Below are 16,039 nucleotides of genomic sequence, written 5' to 3'. Positions count from 1 at the left end.
TCTGATAAATTATTTACAAATAACAAGAAGTAATTATGGAATACACAATTTAATTTAACTATCACTCTTATAAATTGGTTTCTTATAAGCCAGAAACAATTTAAAAAATGCTTCATATATTTTACAAATGACTAAATTTTAATGTGTTGTTGGTTGTTTTTTTTTGAAACCAAATTTTGTTTAAAATATATATCACTTATTTTTTTATTTCTTTTATGTTAGTTGGATTGGTATATACTTCTATAAATAAATAAAACAATTATCAAAATCTGTACAAATAAAAAAGCACTAAAAAAAAACACACACTACAAAAACTAATCTCTTGGTAAAATAAGACACTGGTTGGATAATGGAGGCTGCCATTTCGGATCTGGATTATTTTGATACATCTGTTTGAAAGTGGTTGTGTCAATAGTTTTGCCAGTATGTGACTTCAGCTCCAGGTACATGCCTAGGAAGGAAATTGTACAGAATACATTTATTTCTAACAAAATCTTGTCGTTACGTATTTTAAAAGAGTTTGAACATCTTAGAATGTAATCCTACTCACCTAAATTATTCTTTGGAGGAACAGCAATGCTTCTGTTCCAAAAAGGTTCCTCTAAATAGATCAGGTCTCTTATGTTTTTAGAAATAATCTGTATAAAAATGTATTCAACAAAAATGAGAATTTGTAGGTTCTAATCATACTTGTTTCATTAAAAACATTCCAATAAATTGTTTCAATGTATCATTCAAGATAGATCAATTATATGTTTTAAAAAATACATAGCTTTATAAATCAATGACATCAATGTTTGCACCATTTCAATAATGTAATTAAGAAACACTCTTTTTTAAACTTAATATTCTAGTAGTGTGGTGGCCTCCTTCAGCCTTAGAATGACTATGGTTCGCCTTGTAGAACAAATGTTTATGTTCCAGTAGTAATAGTAGGCTAAAGATGCTTATAAAAACATCTTTTCTCTTGCACAAGCAATTCAGTTTTTATGGTTATTTCTTCTTCTTGCCAGCTTTTTGCTGCTGAGCTGTAGGCTCTTTGCAGTCTGTGCCAAGGAAACAAAGCATGATGTAGTTTTCAGTTGTTCAGCCTTACAGAGTATGTTGGATATGTTAGTTTGTAGTGTATTAGGTTCTGCCTTAGGTGAATTAAAATGAGGCATTCAAAGAGATGATTCAGTTTTATAAAGGGGGGCACAATGTCTACAGAGGGCTGGATTTGTGGGTTTTTTTCTTTTAAGGTTTACTGGATCCCATTAGCTGGTAACAAAAATACACAAATAAGAAAGACTTTTTTTTTTTAATTAAAATAAAAGTCAAGTAAAACTTTATATAATATATAAAAACATCTCTTTTTTCCAAATTCAGAGCAATTCATTTAGATGCCAATACACTGGTAAAAAATAATACAAACAAGAAAGACTTTTTAAAATTTGTTTTTCTAGCAGGCATACATACATTTTTTCACAGTCTAGAAATGTGTTTATACCAGTATATAATAATATACTTTAGTGAAGATATCCTATAATAATTGGACCAGAAATTATTTTGCTAAAAATTAATTTGTTGCTGAAAATATATTTTTTTAAAACATGATTACTGCAGATAATAAGTTTTAAAAGAAGTTGTTTACCTTGATATGCTCAAAATCTGTGATACCTATTCGTGGGAAGGCAGAGGCATGAAGAAAACACAGTTTGCGACCATTGATTAAATTTGTCAAGATGCAGGCCTTTCATTTGAAGGAGAAAAAAAAAATCAAAATGGAAGAATAATGAATTTTAAAATTTCTTTAGGAAAATATTATATTAAGATGTATTTTATAGTACATATTTGATTAAAATATCTTTGACTTATGTGACAAAGTAAACTAATGTTCATGATTGGTTATGTCCATTTATTTTAATTAGGAAGTGAAAGTCAAGAGCATTGTTTTTATACAAGATGTGAACCTATATTTTATACATTGAAAGTGTTCCTTAAAAAGATATTACATCCTGTAGATATTCATGTTAATCTAGTGTCATTCTAATTCTTATTTTTTGGAGATTTAGTTTTTCACATTAATCCTTGTACCAAGCTAAAATGGCACAAAGAAAAGAAAAAAAGTTTGGTATGTAGCTGTAAATAGTGCCTTAGTATCGGTGTTTTTTCTAAGATTTTCATAACATTTAATGATTGTTGGAACTATAACCAACATTTTTTCTGCTATTTAGTGTCTTAAAGTATTGCCTAATTTGTAACTTTGAACATGTATTAGGGACAAACCTACTTGTTGAATTGTTTTGGCTACTCTAAATAATTAACACTTCAACTTTTAAAGGAGTTCTTCTTCTTGAAACTGTCAGGTAGAGTTGTGCCTTCAGCTCTTGGAACTCTAAGCCAGCAAAAGTGAACAAGAACTCCCTTTCACCAGCCTGAATGAGAACAGTGTACACTGTTCTGTCTGACGGGGTGTCAGACTCGCGGCCAGAGACCGCGTGCACACAGTCCCCTGCCATTTTCCTTTTCTATACTAGGCTAACCGTGCAGGACACACTATTTATGTAACGGCCCCTTGAGGAACAGCGCCTGGATTGTGACAAGGTTGTGGGAGCTTTTTTACAACTCCGCACAGTGCAATGAGGATGCTCTCGCACCCCCTTAGGCACCCCTACGGGAGTCTTGTTTTGCTACCCTTTAGCCTAATCGTTTCTTCCTACGATCGTTTCCACCCGGGCGCCACTATGAGGCAGGGTAACATGCCCGGGAAAAGGAGTAAGATATACTTAAATTTAGAATCTTGTGTGATATCTCTCATTTACTTTTTAAATAATTTAAAAGTACCTCTATCAGACATAACTGTTAGAAATTCAACTTATTAAGCCTTTATTTTCATAAAGTTTGCTTTCTTACATACGTTATTTGGTTTGTAATAACAAGATGCTTGAAAATTAGCCATGGCCAACATGTAGAATAACTGGTCTTTTACTGCATTAAAGTCTGTAGAGTATAAATCTAATTTTATTAACTGGCTACCCCGTCTTCTTCCCTGAGCTAGGTTTGCTTACAGTTTATTATTTCATATTTTCTGGATTTTTTTTCTCACTGCACACTTTTCACTATATTTGTGTGTGTGTGTGTGGCTTGTTTACAGTAACAAAATGTTTATAACTTGTTTTAAAATGTTTCAGATATGAAGATAATTACTTCCAAACCCAAGGGTTTAAGCCCGAGATTATCAAGTCCATCAAATGACAGTCCAGAGCGTGTACCACAAGACCAGACAGCCATCCCCTAGTTTTCATGTGGGCTTGTTCAGCATAACATAACATTGTACAATTTTGTAACTTCCTCTTTCCCTCCTTTCCTCACCCAGACTGGAGTTTATAAGCATGTTGAAAAGAAAGGAAAGATAAAGTATTGAATCTGAACTTGACTCATGTCTGAAATAGCTGCATGACTGATTTAGTTATTAAGGCCCATTATGTCATAATTCAGCAGATTGGCTCAATCTTAAAGAGTCAATTGATTTCAATATTATAATTAAACTCCTGGTAAAGTAGGGTTATAAGTGTTATTTTTTTATGTATCAGTAGTTCTTTTATTGACTTATTTATTGTGTATGATTTTAATTTAACTATTATATAAACTATTAATTTAATTAAACTTTATTTTTTTAACTTAATTTAACTGAACTCGTGTATTATTATAATCTGGAACTAGATCTATGTATGATATCTAGATCTACTATAAAAATAAATTCTAGATCTATAATTCTAATTTCTATATAATATTATAATATAATAATATTAATTAAAATTATGTCATTTATGATATGGAATGATAATTGATATGGCTCAAAACGCTGAGCCTGATGCTTGTGACTTGTGGCTTAGTTGAAATGAAGTAGATCTATATTATAGTAAGAAAAGCACTTAAATTTGGACGTACTTTATACTGTGGGAAACCAAGCTCTTCAACCCAATCTGCTACATGCTCCGTGGTCCAATAAAGAGCAGAGGGTACACGTTTGTCTTTCAAATCTTCAACTATTGTGGCTTGTGCGGATGCCATTTTTGTTTACCGTTTCCTAGCATTGTATTATTAAGTCACTTGCATATATATATAGAGATCCATGTAAAAAAATTATGTTCGCGATTTTAATAAGTTTCTAGACTAGCGGTAGATATAAAGACCTTTGAACCTGAGATTTTGACTTAAGTAGAGTCACTATTGCGGAACAGTTTGCAGCTACTTTTAGTTTTCAATTTTTTGCTCCGTAATGGTTAGACCTATGGAAATACTAAAAGTATCTAGGCATTGCCCATCCATTTTCCGATAAAAATAGACACTTTGTTTAGTTTTTCAACAGATATTTAAATTTTACATTCAATTCGACTGAGATATGGGTAGTCACAATTACGGAACAGGATTTTTTAAGAAGTCACAATTGCGGAACAGGGTAAAAATGTCGGAACAAAGCCTATATAAAGCATATATTTTTATTAGTCTAATACTTGAACTCCTTATCCTTTACATTAATTTTATTTTTATTAAAGCTAAAGACACACATTGTCACTTTTTGATTCTTTACCTCTTCTTTAATTGTAATTGACGTCATACTACTCTGATTTTCCTTACAAGGTTTTTTTTCCCACTACTCTTTAATTCTTTTTTGTTATATTAATATATATAGGCCTATATATGGTATTATGATTTTTTCTTTTTGCTGGACGTCTGGTTATCATACATTATATATTATATGTAATATTATTCTCTAAATGTTTTTAAATTTATGTATACTAATACAAACTCATATTTAAATTCCGATATCTAAATCACGATGTAAATATTAAGCTAAATGACAGTAAATGCGCAGGTCAAATAAATAACATCTATAGTGTTCCACAATTGTGACTATCTTTAAAAAGGTAAAAACAGGATAAACACCTCCTAATTTTTTAAAAATTGAATTCCTGGTAGATAGCTATGAAATGAAGTTTTTTCCTCATCCATTTATAAACCGAAAAATATGTGTATCATGCAGGTGATGTGTCATTATCATTTTTAAAAAGCCTTAAGCCATGGCCTATGCGGTTCTCCTGGTACGTGAAAAATAATGGACGATTCCACACCTGTCAACTTTAACCTGGAGTCAAAATTAATTTTCTGCTGTGAAAGGAAAACACTTATATTGGAATTGTAGAGAAATGGACCATGCGCAGTACCGTTACAGTACTTTAGCAGAACATTTCAAAATAAAGTAGATTTTAAATAATTTCGACGAGCTGTTCCGCAAACATGCCTGTTCCGCAATAGTGACTTTACTATACTCCTTAGCCTTAGTTTAATGGTCTAGATTAGATATAGACTATATAGTAGTATATAGTCTATCTATTCATATATAGATATATCTAGTCTAGAATAGGTTAGGTATATGACAGATAAACTGTTAATGTAATTGTAACAAATGTAGATCTAGGCCTACATATCTAGAATCTATATTATATAATACTAGATAGGCCTAGATCTATATAAATTATATAGGCTATAGTGATATAGTGCCTATAGATTATTATAGAGATTAGAGTCTAGACTTCTAGGTCTAGAACTTAGAAGTCTAGATGTTGTAAAATCTAGTTTATTAATTATTATAATGTAGGCCTACTAGTCGACCGCCGGCATAATGCTACGCCGCTATTTCTTAGGCCACAGCAACCTATGCTGCGACCGCATGGAATGTGTTACCTATAATCAGCCAGGAAAACCAATGAATTATATTACAGCAGAACCTTTTCATTAACATGCAATCAGATTCTTAAAATGAACCCCAGGCACAACTCAACAATATACTTATAATGATGAACAACTATAACATTAGTAGTCCTGGAAGGATACACTCTGAGATATTCAGGTTACTGGGCTACTTGGGGCCAATACAATAGATAGATCGAATCATAGGCTAAACTAAAAACTCTTCAAGCCTCAACCTAGAAACAAACTGTTTAATGTCATCATAATGCCTCAACATTTACATTTATAGGATGAAATGATCGATTATAGTGTTTTTTTTTAATTTGAATTGCTTTTGTATAGCCCATCCAACTGTGATGTTTCCCAGGGGTGGAGAGTGTATCTTGGAGAAGGTTTCGGTGCTACCATTAGGCAATTAATACACAACTCAGCTCAAGTCTAGATTCAAACTCAAGCCCCCTTGATAGTTAGCCAAGCTGTTTAAAACCACACATGCCTGTGTTTCTTTCTTTTAAACAATACATTTCTTGACCAAATCTTAAATGACACAATTTTTGGTACTCTTGGTATGAATTGCTTAAATTTTAATATTTGAACAAATAATAACACTAGCATAAAAATTACTGCTCATCAACCCTGACCCTTAAAAATAAATAAAAAAGAATGTTCATACTTACAAAGCAATTCGACCAGTTCATTGTGAGATTACTTTTCTGTCTTTAACCTGTTGTGCTAAGAATTAAGATTTTTATTTCAGCTTTATTAATTTTTTATATTTACCAAAACATATTTGGTCATAAAAAATTACATTGCATATATTCTATTGTTTTTTTAAGAAAAAAATATGTTGCTGCTTTTATTCTAATTGTATTTTCTGATTAAGAAAAGAATCTCTAGACTCTACTAACATGGCTTGTGAAAGTGGTGCCAGCTGTTGTGATACAAAAGAATCAGTTCAAAATTATTATGGTAAATTTCTAACAAAGACAAGTGATTTGAAAACTGGAGCATGTACTGCTCAGATAGGAAAGTTTCCGAAATATGTCAGAGAGGTGATTGCTTTAGTTCATGAAGAAGTGACATCCAAGTAAGAAAAACAATATTTGTGGCTGGTTTTAGGATTTGCTTTCATTTTTACAAATGTATGTCTTTGAACTTGAGTGACATTTTTAATTGTGCAATCCTATTTAAATGATCATGTTCTTTATGAAATTATAATTTGACTTTTTCAGTTTATGACATGACTTTATGGTATTCTGACTTTATTGCTAAATTTGACTAAATAGAATTACACATGAAAATACATATTAAAGTTAAAGAAAACAACATTGGTGTGGGTAGTGTAATGTAATTAAAAGTTGTAGTCTTACAAGAATTTATTTACTATGATAAAGTGATAGCAACATTAAAAAAAGTTTTAAGATGATTTTTTTTTTATGTAAACTAATGAGGGAAAAATGTGTTTCAAATATCAATGTAATGTAAAGTACATATATATTACAATGCATTTGTATCAATTAGCAGAAATATTGTTACAAGAAAATGAAACTTTTGATACAATGAAGTAAAATGTTTCAGATATTATGGCTGTGGTCCAGTCTTTCCTCCTGCTCTCCAAGGAGCTTCTGTCCTTGACTTGGGTTCTGGAAGTGGACAAGACTGTTATATTCTTAGTAAGCTGGTGGGAGCTGATGGTCAGGTAGTGGGACTTGACATGACAGATGAGCAGGTACTTTGTTAAACTGACAATCAACTGTCTTAATTTGACTATATCAAACTATATAGAGATCAGCATCATATTTTTAAAATTAAAACAAATCAGTATAAGAGCTTGTCAGTTCTATATTGAAGATATGTTGCATACAATTACCACCAGAAGGTAGAAGAAATAAACAATATTTTTATTCTTGTTATTCCAGAGCATACTGTTTAAAAAGTCATGATCATAGAAGGCTTTAGATTCAATAAATATTTTCAATATTCTAATTAAATTATGATAATCAAGATATCTTTCACCTTTTTTTTATTAAAATTATCAAAGCTAGAACTTTAAGATTTAAACTCAACTCCCAGAAATGTAACTAGTTGGGTTTTTTTTATACTTCCCTAACAAAACAAATTATTTGCATTACATAAAAAATGTCTCTGCAGCACTGCAACATTGTGCTGGTATAGACATGCTTAATAATTCATTACTTTCTTTACATTGATGCTTATACATTTTCAAAATATTTTTAGCTTTCTGTAGCCAACAAGTACATTGACTACCATACCAAGCTGTTTGGTTATGCAAGTCCAAACATAAGCTTTGTCAAAGGCTACATGGAGAATATGGTTGAAGCTGGCATAAAGGAAAATACTTTTGACATTGTAGTGTAATTTCATTAATTTTTTTTTGGTTTAAATTATTTTTGTAGAGTGTTTGAATGAGATACAAATTCACAAATACTTTTTATAATTAATTCATGATGTGAAACAAATTTAAACTATCACTCTTTTATGTTTATTTTGACATTAATTTGACAATTGAATCATACTTAAATAAGATTCCATTCGTCGACATGTTGAAACAATCTTTGAAATAACATTTTCTTTTTCTTACGACAGGTCCAACTGTGTCATTAATCTATCTAAAGACAAACTTGCAGTTTTGAAAGAAGCATATCGTGTTCTTAAGGTATTTAGCTAATTATTTATTGTTGTTTTTTATTGTTTTAGAAAGCTATTACTCTCTGAACATAGAAAAGAATCAGTCTGATGGTGTCAATATTTTAATTTACGTATCCCTTAGTCTTTTGGACCGCTGGGACACCAAGCAAGACTCTTCGACCATCTTTCTCCATTCCTCCCTGTCTTTTGCCTTGTTTAGAACCTCTTTCAATGCCAGGCCTGTCCATTTTACATTTAAACATTTTTTTAATGAAAAACAAAAATTTTTTTTTATGTGAAAGCAAATAATTTTGTTTTCTGTTTTTTTAAAGTTTACATTTGATACATTTTAAAATTAAATTTGACAAGTATATTCATTCAGTTTTGAATAAGAAAGACTTAGCCAGTAGTGTCGTGGCAACAAAAGAAATCAATCGAGTTAAATTTCTAACTATTTGTAATTGTATGATCCTTAAGTAACACTATTGGTTTGTTAGTCACATCTTTTTATATTAGAATATTAATTGGCTCTTGTCTAGATCTCTATAATTGCCATTTTTACAATACTCATTTAATTACAACTGTCCTTTTAAAAGTTTTATATATGTTTTTTACCAAGTTATGTTTAATAAAAATAAATACTGAAGGATATTTTTTAAGGAACTGTATTTATTATTATTGTCTGAGCATAAAATGCTATACACATATTTAGATATGCTTGGACAATATTTGTTATTTCTCCATGGGAAATCAAGTTACTGTTTTATATTTGCTGCAGTTTTCTAGAATGGGATTTCTTTAGTTATATACCTTTTACATCACTTTTTATATTCATTATTTGTTGTTGTTGTTGTTTTTAATTTGTAACTGAAATATTCTAAGAATGCCTGTACAATGTATGGATTGTATTTGTTTTTAGGAAGGTGGAGAGCTATACTTCAGTGATGTTTATGCTGATCAAAATTTGCCAGATAGTGTGAGGGAACATAAGGAACTTTGGTGTAATTCATTTCATAAAACTATTAATAGTTTATTGTTAGAATTCATTTCACTAACAGGAATAAGTTAATGAGTTATGCAAAAAAATAATTTGAAAAAATAATTTGTTTTAAAGGATTTTTATATGAATAGATTTAAACAAGAATAAACTTACACATACGGAACAAAGACAAAAATAAGTTCACATTTAATCGTAGAGCTTAGAATACCCACTTCAACAAATAAAATGTTTTTAAATTCTACAAATAAATAATTAAATACTAAGGTGAATGTGTTGCTGGAGCAATATTCTGGAAAGACTTGTACAAATTAGCCAAGGAAATTGGCTTTAGCACACCAAGGCTCGTTACTGCTGGCTTGTTCTCTGTGGAGGATAAACACTATAAAGATGTCTTAGGTAATTTTCCTTAACAAGAATGCATTTTCTGCTTGTTTAAAGTAATTCATATTATTTTCTGTTGTTTTTAAACTGTTTCATCAACCTATAACATATATATAGAGAGATTTTTGTGTTATTACTTAACAATGAGTTAATATACCTGAGGAATATGACCATTAAGTTTACAGATGCCATGTTTAAAACTTGGATAGTTTCAGGAAACACACGTCTTTTGAATACATTTTTGGTTTCTCCCACCAACTTTACTTCCTATCCATTAGGTGACGCCAAGTTTGTGTCTGTGACCTACAGATTGTTTAAACTCCCACAAGTTCAAAGCCATGCTTCCACCGTTGTCTATGGGGGAGAGATTCAAGGTCATGAAGATGAACTACCATTTGATTATGCCATTACTTTTAAGGTGTGTAAACAAATAGACTTATATCTCTTTGTATGTCTGAAAAAAAAAAAAGTAAAGTTCACCTTTCAGACCTTATGGTCTATAGGGCAGATGATATAAAGGTCATCTGTTTCTGTAGCCTATGGTTAACAAGGGTGTCATGTGTCCAGCACATCGACCAACCACCTTTACTTTTCCCCAACTAATGTCAGGCACTCATTAGAGCAGGGTGTATTTAGAGGCGCCCAAATATCAAAAAATTAAAACTCCACGTCTTCACAGGGATTCGAACCTAGGACCCCTGTTCGAAAGCCAAGTGCTTTACCGCTCAGCCACTGCGCCTCCTGAATATGTCTGTGATGTGAACAAAATAAACTTGCATCTCTTAAAATGTCTGTAATGTGAACAAATGTTTCATGTTTTGAGTAATAAATATTACAAAGCTGTGTGTTTACCAGGTCTGAATACATATAGGAAATAAAAAGCTAGATCAAATTTGTTGTTCTTGTTAGTTGGTAAAACAGAGCAAGTGGTAGAAGATTTGATAAACATTATAATTCAAAAGAAAGCTTTTAGTATGGTGAAAAAATCTGCATTATCAACATTTAATTATGATCATAAGCTGTTGGGAAAATATTTTACATTTAGACTAAAGTATTCCAGTTTTAACAGAAATTTAATTAACTTTTTTTGTCTGTTTATTTATATAATTGTTTTTAAAAACTTTATATAGCACAGTTGGTAGTACAGATCAGCGGCTGTTGTGATGGCCTCATATTACATTTGTTGACCATTAATCCCATAAACAGATTAGTTTTTACATCATTTGCCCCATAGATGGATGGAAACATTTTTTTAAACTTTACAAAATAATCACAAAACAGTGAATTATCTTTTATTGATTATATATAAAGAACTAGAAGCCACTCTTGTGTATTTGTCTGAATATAAAGAGAATTTGTTATCTGAATCACACAGAGATTTTCTGGTTCAATAGTTTCTGGAAGTAGTTCTTATAAATTGATGATGCCATCCTTCACCATCTTCTGATATCTGATTTACAATTTTGTTTGATAGAAAAATGAAGAATGCCATGTTAAGCCAGAGCTTGCCACCATTCTGAAAACCTCTCGCTACAGGAAGTATTTTACCTTCTCAGAAGGAGAGCATGGACCTTGCAAGTGTGCTAAACTGGTAAGTTCAGGGTTATATGAAGCATTGTAAGAGGTTAGGGTTAGGAGCATTTCTTTCAACAAATATTTTCTTGCATAAAAAAATATTTTGCATTATCATGATCTATGATGCTTGAATTTTATAGTATACCTTACACAAATTTTAATATTTTATTTAAAGTCTGGATCATAAGATATTGATTATCTGACAAATGGCTGCCTGGTTGTGCGATATGCTCACTAGGCTGTTGGGTTGTCTTGATGGTCCTGAGTTCATACCCTGCCCGCTGCCATCCTACATAGTCCTGAGGGAGATTTGGACTAGAATGTAGATTATCTTCAACATGTAAAACATTTTATAAAAGATAAAACATTTTTACAAACAAATTCAGCCATTCCTACTGATGTTTATTTTAAAAATATAAATTCATATGGAATAAGCCTCAAGGTAATTATTGTTTCTAACTCACCTACATTTAATATAGCACAATCCCTAGAGAAAATAATTTATATTTTAACTATATTTACAGGAGAAAGATCCATTTGAATATTGTGCACAGCAAGGAAACATCAAGTCATGTTGCTGAAGTAGTGCTCAATGAATGGCATTTAAGTGTTCCAAAATAAGTAACCTCCAATGTCCTCAAATATCATCAGATTCCACTGATTATTTAGGTTCAATAATTCTTTATTCACATTAATGACCAGAAATAATTGCTTTTAAATTGTTTTTTTTCAATTACATTCTCTTGTCAATTTTATGCAATCTTAAGTGAGGGTTATAGTGCTGACAATTGTATAAGTTACACTTGATTAGTGTTTCAAAGTATTCATTTTACACATTTTTTTATTTTAGTTGCATACAAAACTCTTAATCAGGTCAGAGGAGAGAAGACATTACAAGATTGACATAGCCTTGGTTATGCAAAAAAAATAATAATAACCAGAATAACATCATTCACTATCTTCCAACAGTGCTAAAAAGAAATGTCTGGAAATATCTAGTCTACAAGTATAAAAAGGTTAATTTGGGTTTGTTTGATTCAGTCTGTTTATTTAATATTTGATTCAGTCTGTTTATTTAATGTTATATTCAGTCTATTTAATGTCTAATTCAGTCTATTTATTTATTGTTTGATTCTATCTATTTAATGTTTGATTCAGTGTATTTATTTAATGTCTGATTCAGTCTGTTTAATGTTTGATTCAGTCTATTTAATGTTTGATTCAGTTTGTTTATTTAATGAATACTATGTTTTAACTTGACACATCTATTTCATGTGAATTTAATAACGTGATTAAAATATAAATTATCCGGTTACATTAAACTACTGTTTTTGAAAGTTTGAAATTTCTATTCATGGATTAGTTTCTGTGCTCTATTTCTTATGAGTGTGTTCCAGTAAAGACAGAAAATCCTCTAAATCAAATCCGAAAATTATGGTAAAGTGCAGCAGAGATTCCTGTGACTCTATACCACATATGATGCAGAAAAATCCATTGCCCACCAGGGCTCTATTTGATGTTGCTGTCCTGTAGTGTGTGGACATTCCAGCAGGCGACTTTGAGGGGGTATCTTTTTATCGGCTCGTTTGGGACTAGTCATTTGTGGGCTAATTACTGCATTCCTTCCAGCCTGCGCAGAGTATTTTTTAAGTGATATTTGGCTCTATTGGATGTAAGAACTGTTAATATACATCAACAAGAAAAACAAATATATATAACTTCAATATCATGTGTTCCAATGTGAGCTATATTGGTCACATCTTGAGTTGTTTTTTTTAGCCTTTGCACTTAATGTCAAAATGCTTATTAAGTGTAGACAATTTATAAGAAATACAAAATTGTGTAGCTGGTCAGAACAGAGCTTAGTGTCCACCCCTCCCCCCAAACACTCACAGAGACATAGCCCCAATACAAATAGTGACCTTTTCTGTAATTTTTTTCTAGGATAACAAAGAGGTTGTCTAATAGTTATCCTATATATTACAGATAGTACTTCAAAAAAGAAGATAATAACATTAATCTACATAGACACATAGGGCCATAGATTAAGACAGAGTGGGACTATTCATATCTCCCTACACATTACATTCAAATGGGACCTTAAGGGCGCCTTTGAGTCCATCCAGCTCTAATGGGTACACCTGAAAATAGTTATGGAAAAGTTAAGGCAGATAGTTGTTGTGGTGGCCACATGGTATCCTCATTAAAATTGGGTCACAGAAACACTTGACCTTTAAATCATCTGCCCCATAGATCTCTAGGTCTGAGATGGATACGTTTTTACTATTTTAGATACATGAATTAGAGATGGGAATCGAACCCAACTTTTAAAGTTCGGGTTCGGTTCGGTTCGGTCAGATTTAAGTTCGGTTCGGTTCGATGACGAGTATAGTTCGGGTTCGGTTCGGTTCGGTCAGGTCTAAAGTTCGGGTTCGGCTCGGTTCAATGTTATGAAATTATGTAATAGCATAATTAAGTTATAAGGTTTAATGCAATTTATTAGTTAAAACTTTTTTATTTGAATTTTTACATAAAACAAATACTTTGCAATATATAATAGGCCTATGGGCAATACATTTGCCAAAATAATGTTGCCTACATACATTTAAAGCGTTGTAAAAATTTCTTAATGGAGATAGAAATGAAGATGCGGCAGGTTTTCGCTCAAGTCGGCAAGTGGTTTAATTCAGGGCGTGACTCGGCGCTAAGCGAATTTTTTTAAAAGGCTAATATCGATGTGCTTTCTTTCAGAACGCACTATTCATCATAATAAAAAAAAAGTCGAGGGCCATATTAAATCTAATAATAAAGAGGCAGACCTGGCCAATAGAATTATGCAAGGGACATTCTAGGTAGGCCTACATATTGCGCATGTACTTCTATAATGGGCGTGATCTTTTTAAACAAATATTCTTCGTGTAAAGACGTCTCTATCGAGGATTTTGTTTCACACATAAGTCGTCACTATTATAAATTGCAATATACGAAAGAAATTCGACTATTCTGAGACAAAAAAATGCAGAAGAATCACACTAGCGGAGATGTTTTAAAATGTTTTCTTCAAAACGTTTTGACCCATATTGTGCATACGCGCCTCGCAAAAAGCAGACTACAGTTGACAAGGTCTTATTAGAAGATAAAATGACATCTTCACTTAATATATTTTAATTTTCAAGCATGTAATTATACTAATATTCAGATAAGTTACACTAAAAATAAAACTTTTTTTTTTCAATGTCCCCTCTCTTTGTTAGTTGGTCGTTGGTTTGTCGCTTACAAACAGCTAGCACAATTGAACCAATATAGGCGTTCTATATTTTTACCGGTAAGGATAGTATAGATGGACTTCTTATGGTCCGACAGTTACGCTGGGCAGGGCACGTATCTCGTATGGGAGACGAACGTATGCCAACGGCAGTCTTTTTTTTTGGGTGAGCTAAAAGGTGGTCGACGTTACAGAGGTGCCCCACGGAAACGCTTCAAAGACCAGCTTAGAAGCCAACTTGCCTTAGCTGCTGACATAGAAGAGAGCACCTGGTTGCATGCAGTCTCAGAACGAGTCAGTTGGAGGTCACTCCCAAAGGCCGCGTGATACACATTTGAGACCAAAAGAAAATCCGCTGCCGAGGACAAACGCAGACGCGAAAAGAAAAACTAATTCGACCACCTGCGAACAGTGGTTATGCTTGCCCTGGATGTGGCAAAATATGTAGGTCACAGCTGGGCCTGCGCAGCCATGGGAAAAACTGCATTCCTAACTAATCTTCGGACTCGAAGACAAGCCTTATAATAATATATAAACTTAATAAACTTTAAAATAAAGTTCTTATGTGAACAACTCAATATAGCCTAATTGTTTTTACAATATTCACATATTTAACTTGAGATAGAGATGTAATATTAATGAAATATACTGATATTTAAACAAAATCTAGGTCACCACAAAATAACGTCTTTACTCTTTCATGTCTCAAGATTGTCTGCCGTTTCACATTTGCATTACGCTAATTTCATCATCCATAATGCATAAACACCAATCAATCGCTTAACCTTTTCTTACCGCCACCAGAAAAAACACACACACACTTTGTGACACCCATTTTTGTCAAGAAGTTGCGTCTCCCCATCCCCCAATTCAAGGTACTAACCATCCCCACCCACGGGAGAGGACCCAAAGTTTGAGAAACGCTGCATTAAAAATACTGATGATCAATAATGCAAAAACAGAATAATAGTAAAAATATTCAGGGGCGTAGATAGGAATTTTTCATCATTTGGGGGCCCGGGAGGGGCTGGATCTCTTTGGGGGCCCCCGCATTTTGCGTAATATTGAATATTTATTGTAAAAAAACACTAATTTGGGGCCCCCCTCAAGTGGGGGCCCGGGGGGATTTTACATTTCTCCCCCACCCTTGCTACGCCACTGATAATATTCCAATATGGAATACTTCAAAATTTTGTAAAAATAAATCACTTAATAGAAGATAATTAAAATTTATTTTAAACTAGAACACAAATGAATCTATTGTAGATTTATATCTACACTCTCTAATCGCCAAAAAATATTCTACTCTCAACTAACAGCCATCTCAAATAAAAGTGACATTATTTGTCAACTTTCTACTTACTAGGAACTTGAATATAGATCTAGATCTAATTAGAGGGCGCCTATTCGACTCAAAACCAATATTGCAAACA

The 16,039-nt window shown here is 32.2% G+C and overlaps 2 protein-coding genes across 2 annotated transcripts; one reads left to right on the top strand and one right to left on the bottom strand.

Annotated features, from left to right (window-relative positions):
- Window positions 1-267: 267 nt before the first annotated feature.
- On the bottom strand, window positions 268-4,093 carry LOC106062900 (sterile alpha motif domain-containing protein 15-like). The gene is made up of 4 exons (XM_013221215.2): window positions 3,934-4,093; window positions 1,634-1,732; window positions 551-638; window positions 268-451 (listed from the first exon to the last, which is right to left on the bottom strand). Exons 1-4 carry the CDS (start codon window positions 4,054-4,056, stop codon window positions 315-317), a joined length of 447 nt encoding a protein of 148 aa, XP_013076669.1. The 5' UTR covers window positions 4,057-4,093; the 3' UTR covers window positions 268-314.
- Window positions 4,094-5,404: 1,311 nt separating this feature from the next.
- On the top strand, window positions 5,405-12,686 carry LOC106062897 (arsenite methyltransferase-like). Its single transcript, XM_056030694.1, has 10 exons — window positions 5,405-5,439; window positions 6,620-6,823; window positions 7,315-7,465; window positions 7,975-8,111; window positions 8,344-8,413; window positions 9,305-9,386; window positions 9,650-9,781; window positions 10,045-10,184; window positions 11,241-11,357; window positions 11,866-12,686. The coding sequence occupies exons 1-10, from the start codon at window positions 5,420-5,422 to the stop codon at window positions 11,920-11,922; spliced, it is 1,110 nt and encodes a 369-aa protein (XP_055886669.1). The 5' UTR covers window positions 5,405-5,419; the 3' UTR covers window positions 11,923-12,686.
- Window positions 12,687-16,039: the final 3,353 nt, after the last annotated feature.

The sequence above is a fragment of the Biomphalaria glabrata genome, chromosome 5 (genome assembly GCF_947242115.1).
Source record: "Biomphalaria glabrata chromosome 5, xgBioGlab47.1, whole genome shotgun sequence".
Classification (NCBI taxonomy): domain Eukaryota; kingdom Metazoa; phylum Mollusca; class Gastropoda; family Planorbidae; genus Biomphalaria; species Biomphalaria glabrata.
Note: the sequence above shows the minus strand (reverse complement) of the source record. Positions and strands in the feature narration are given on the sequence as shown.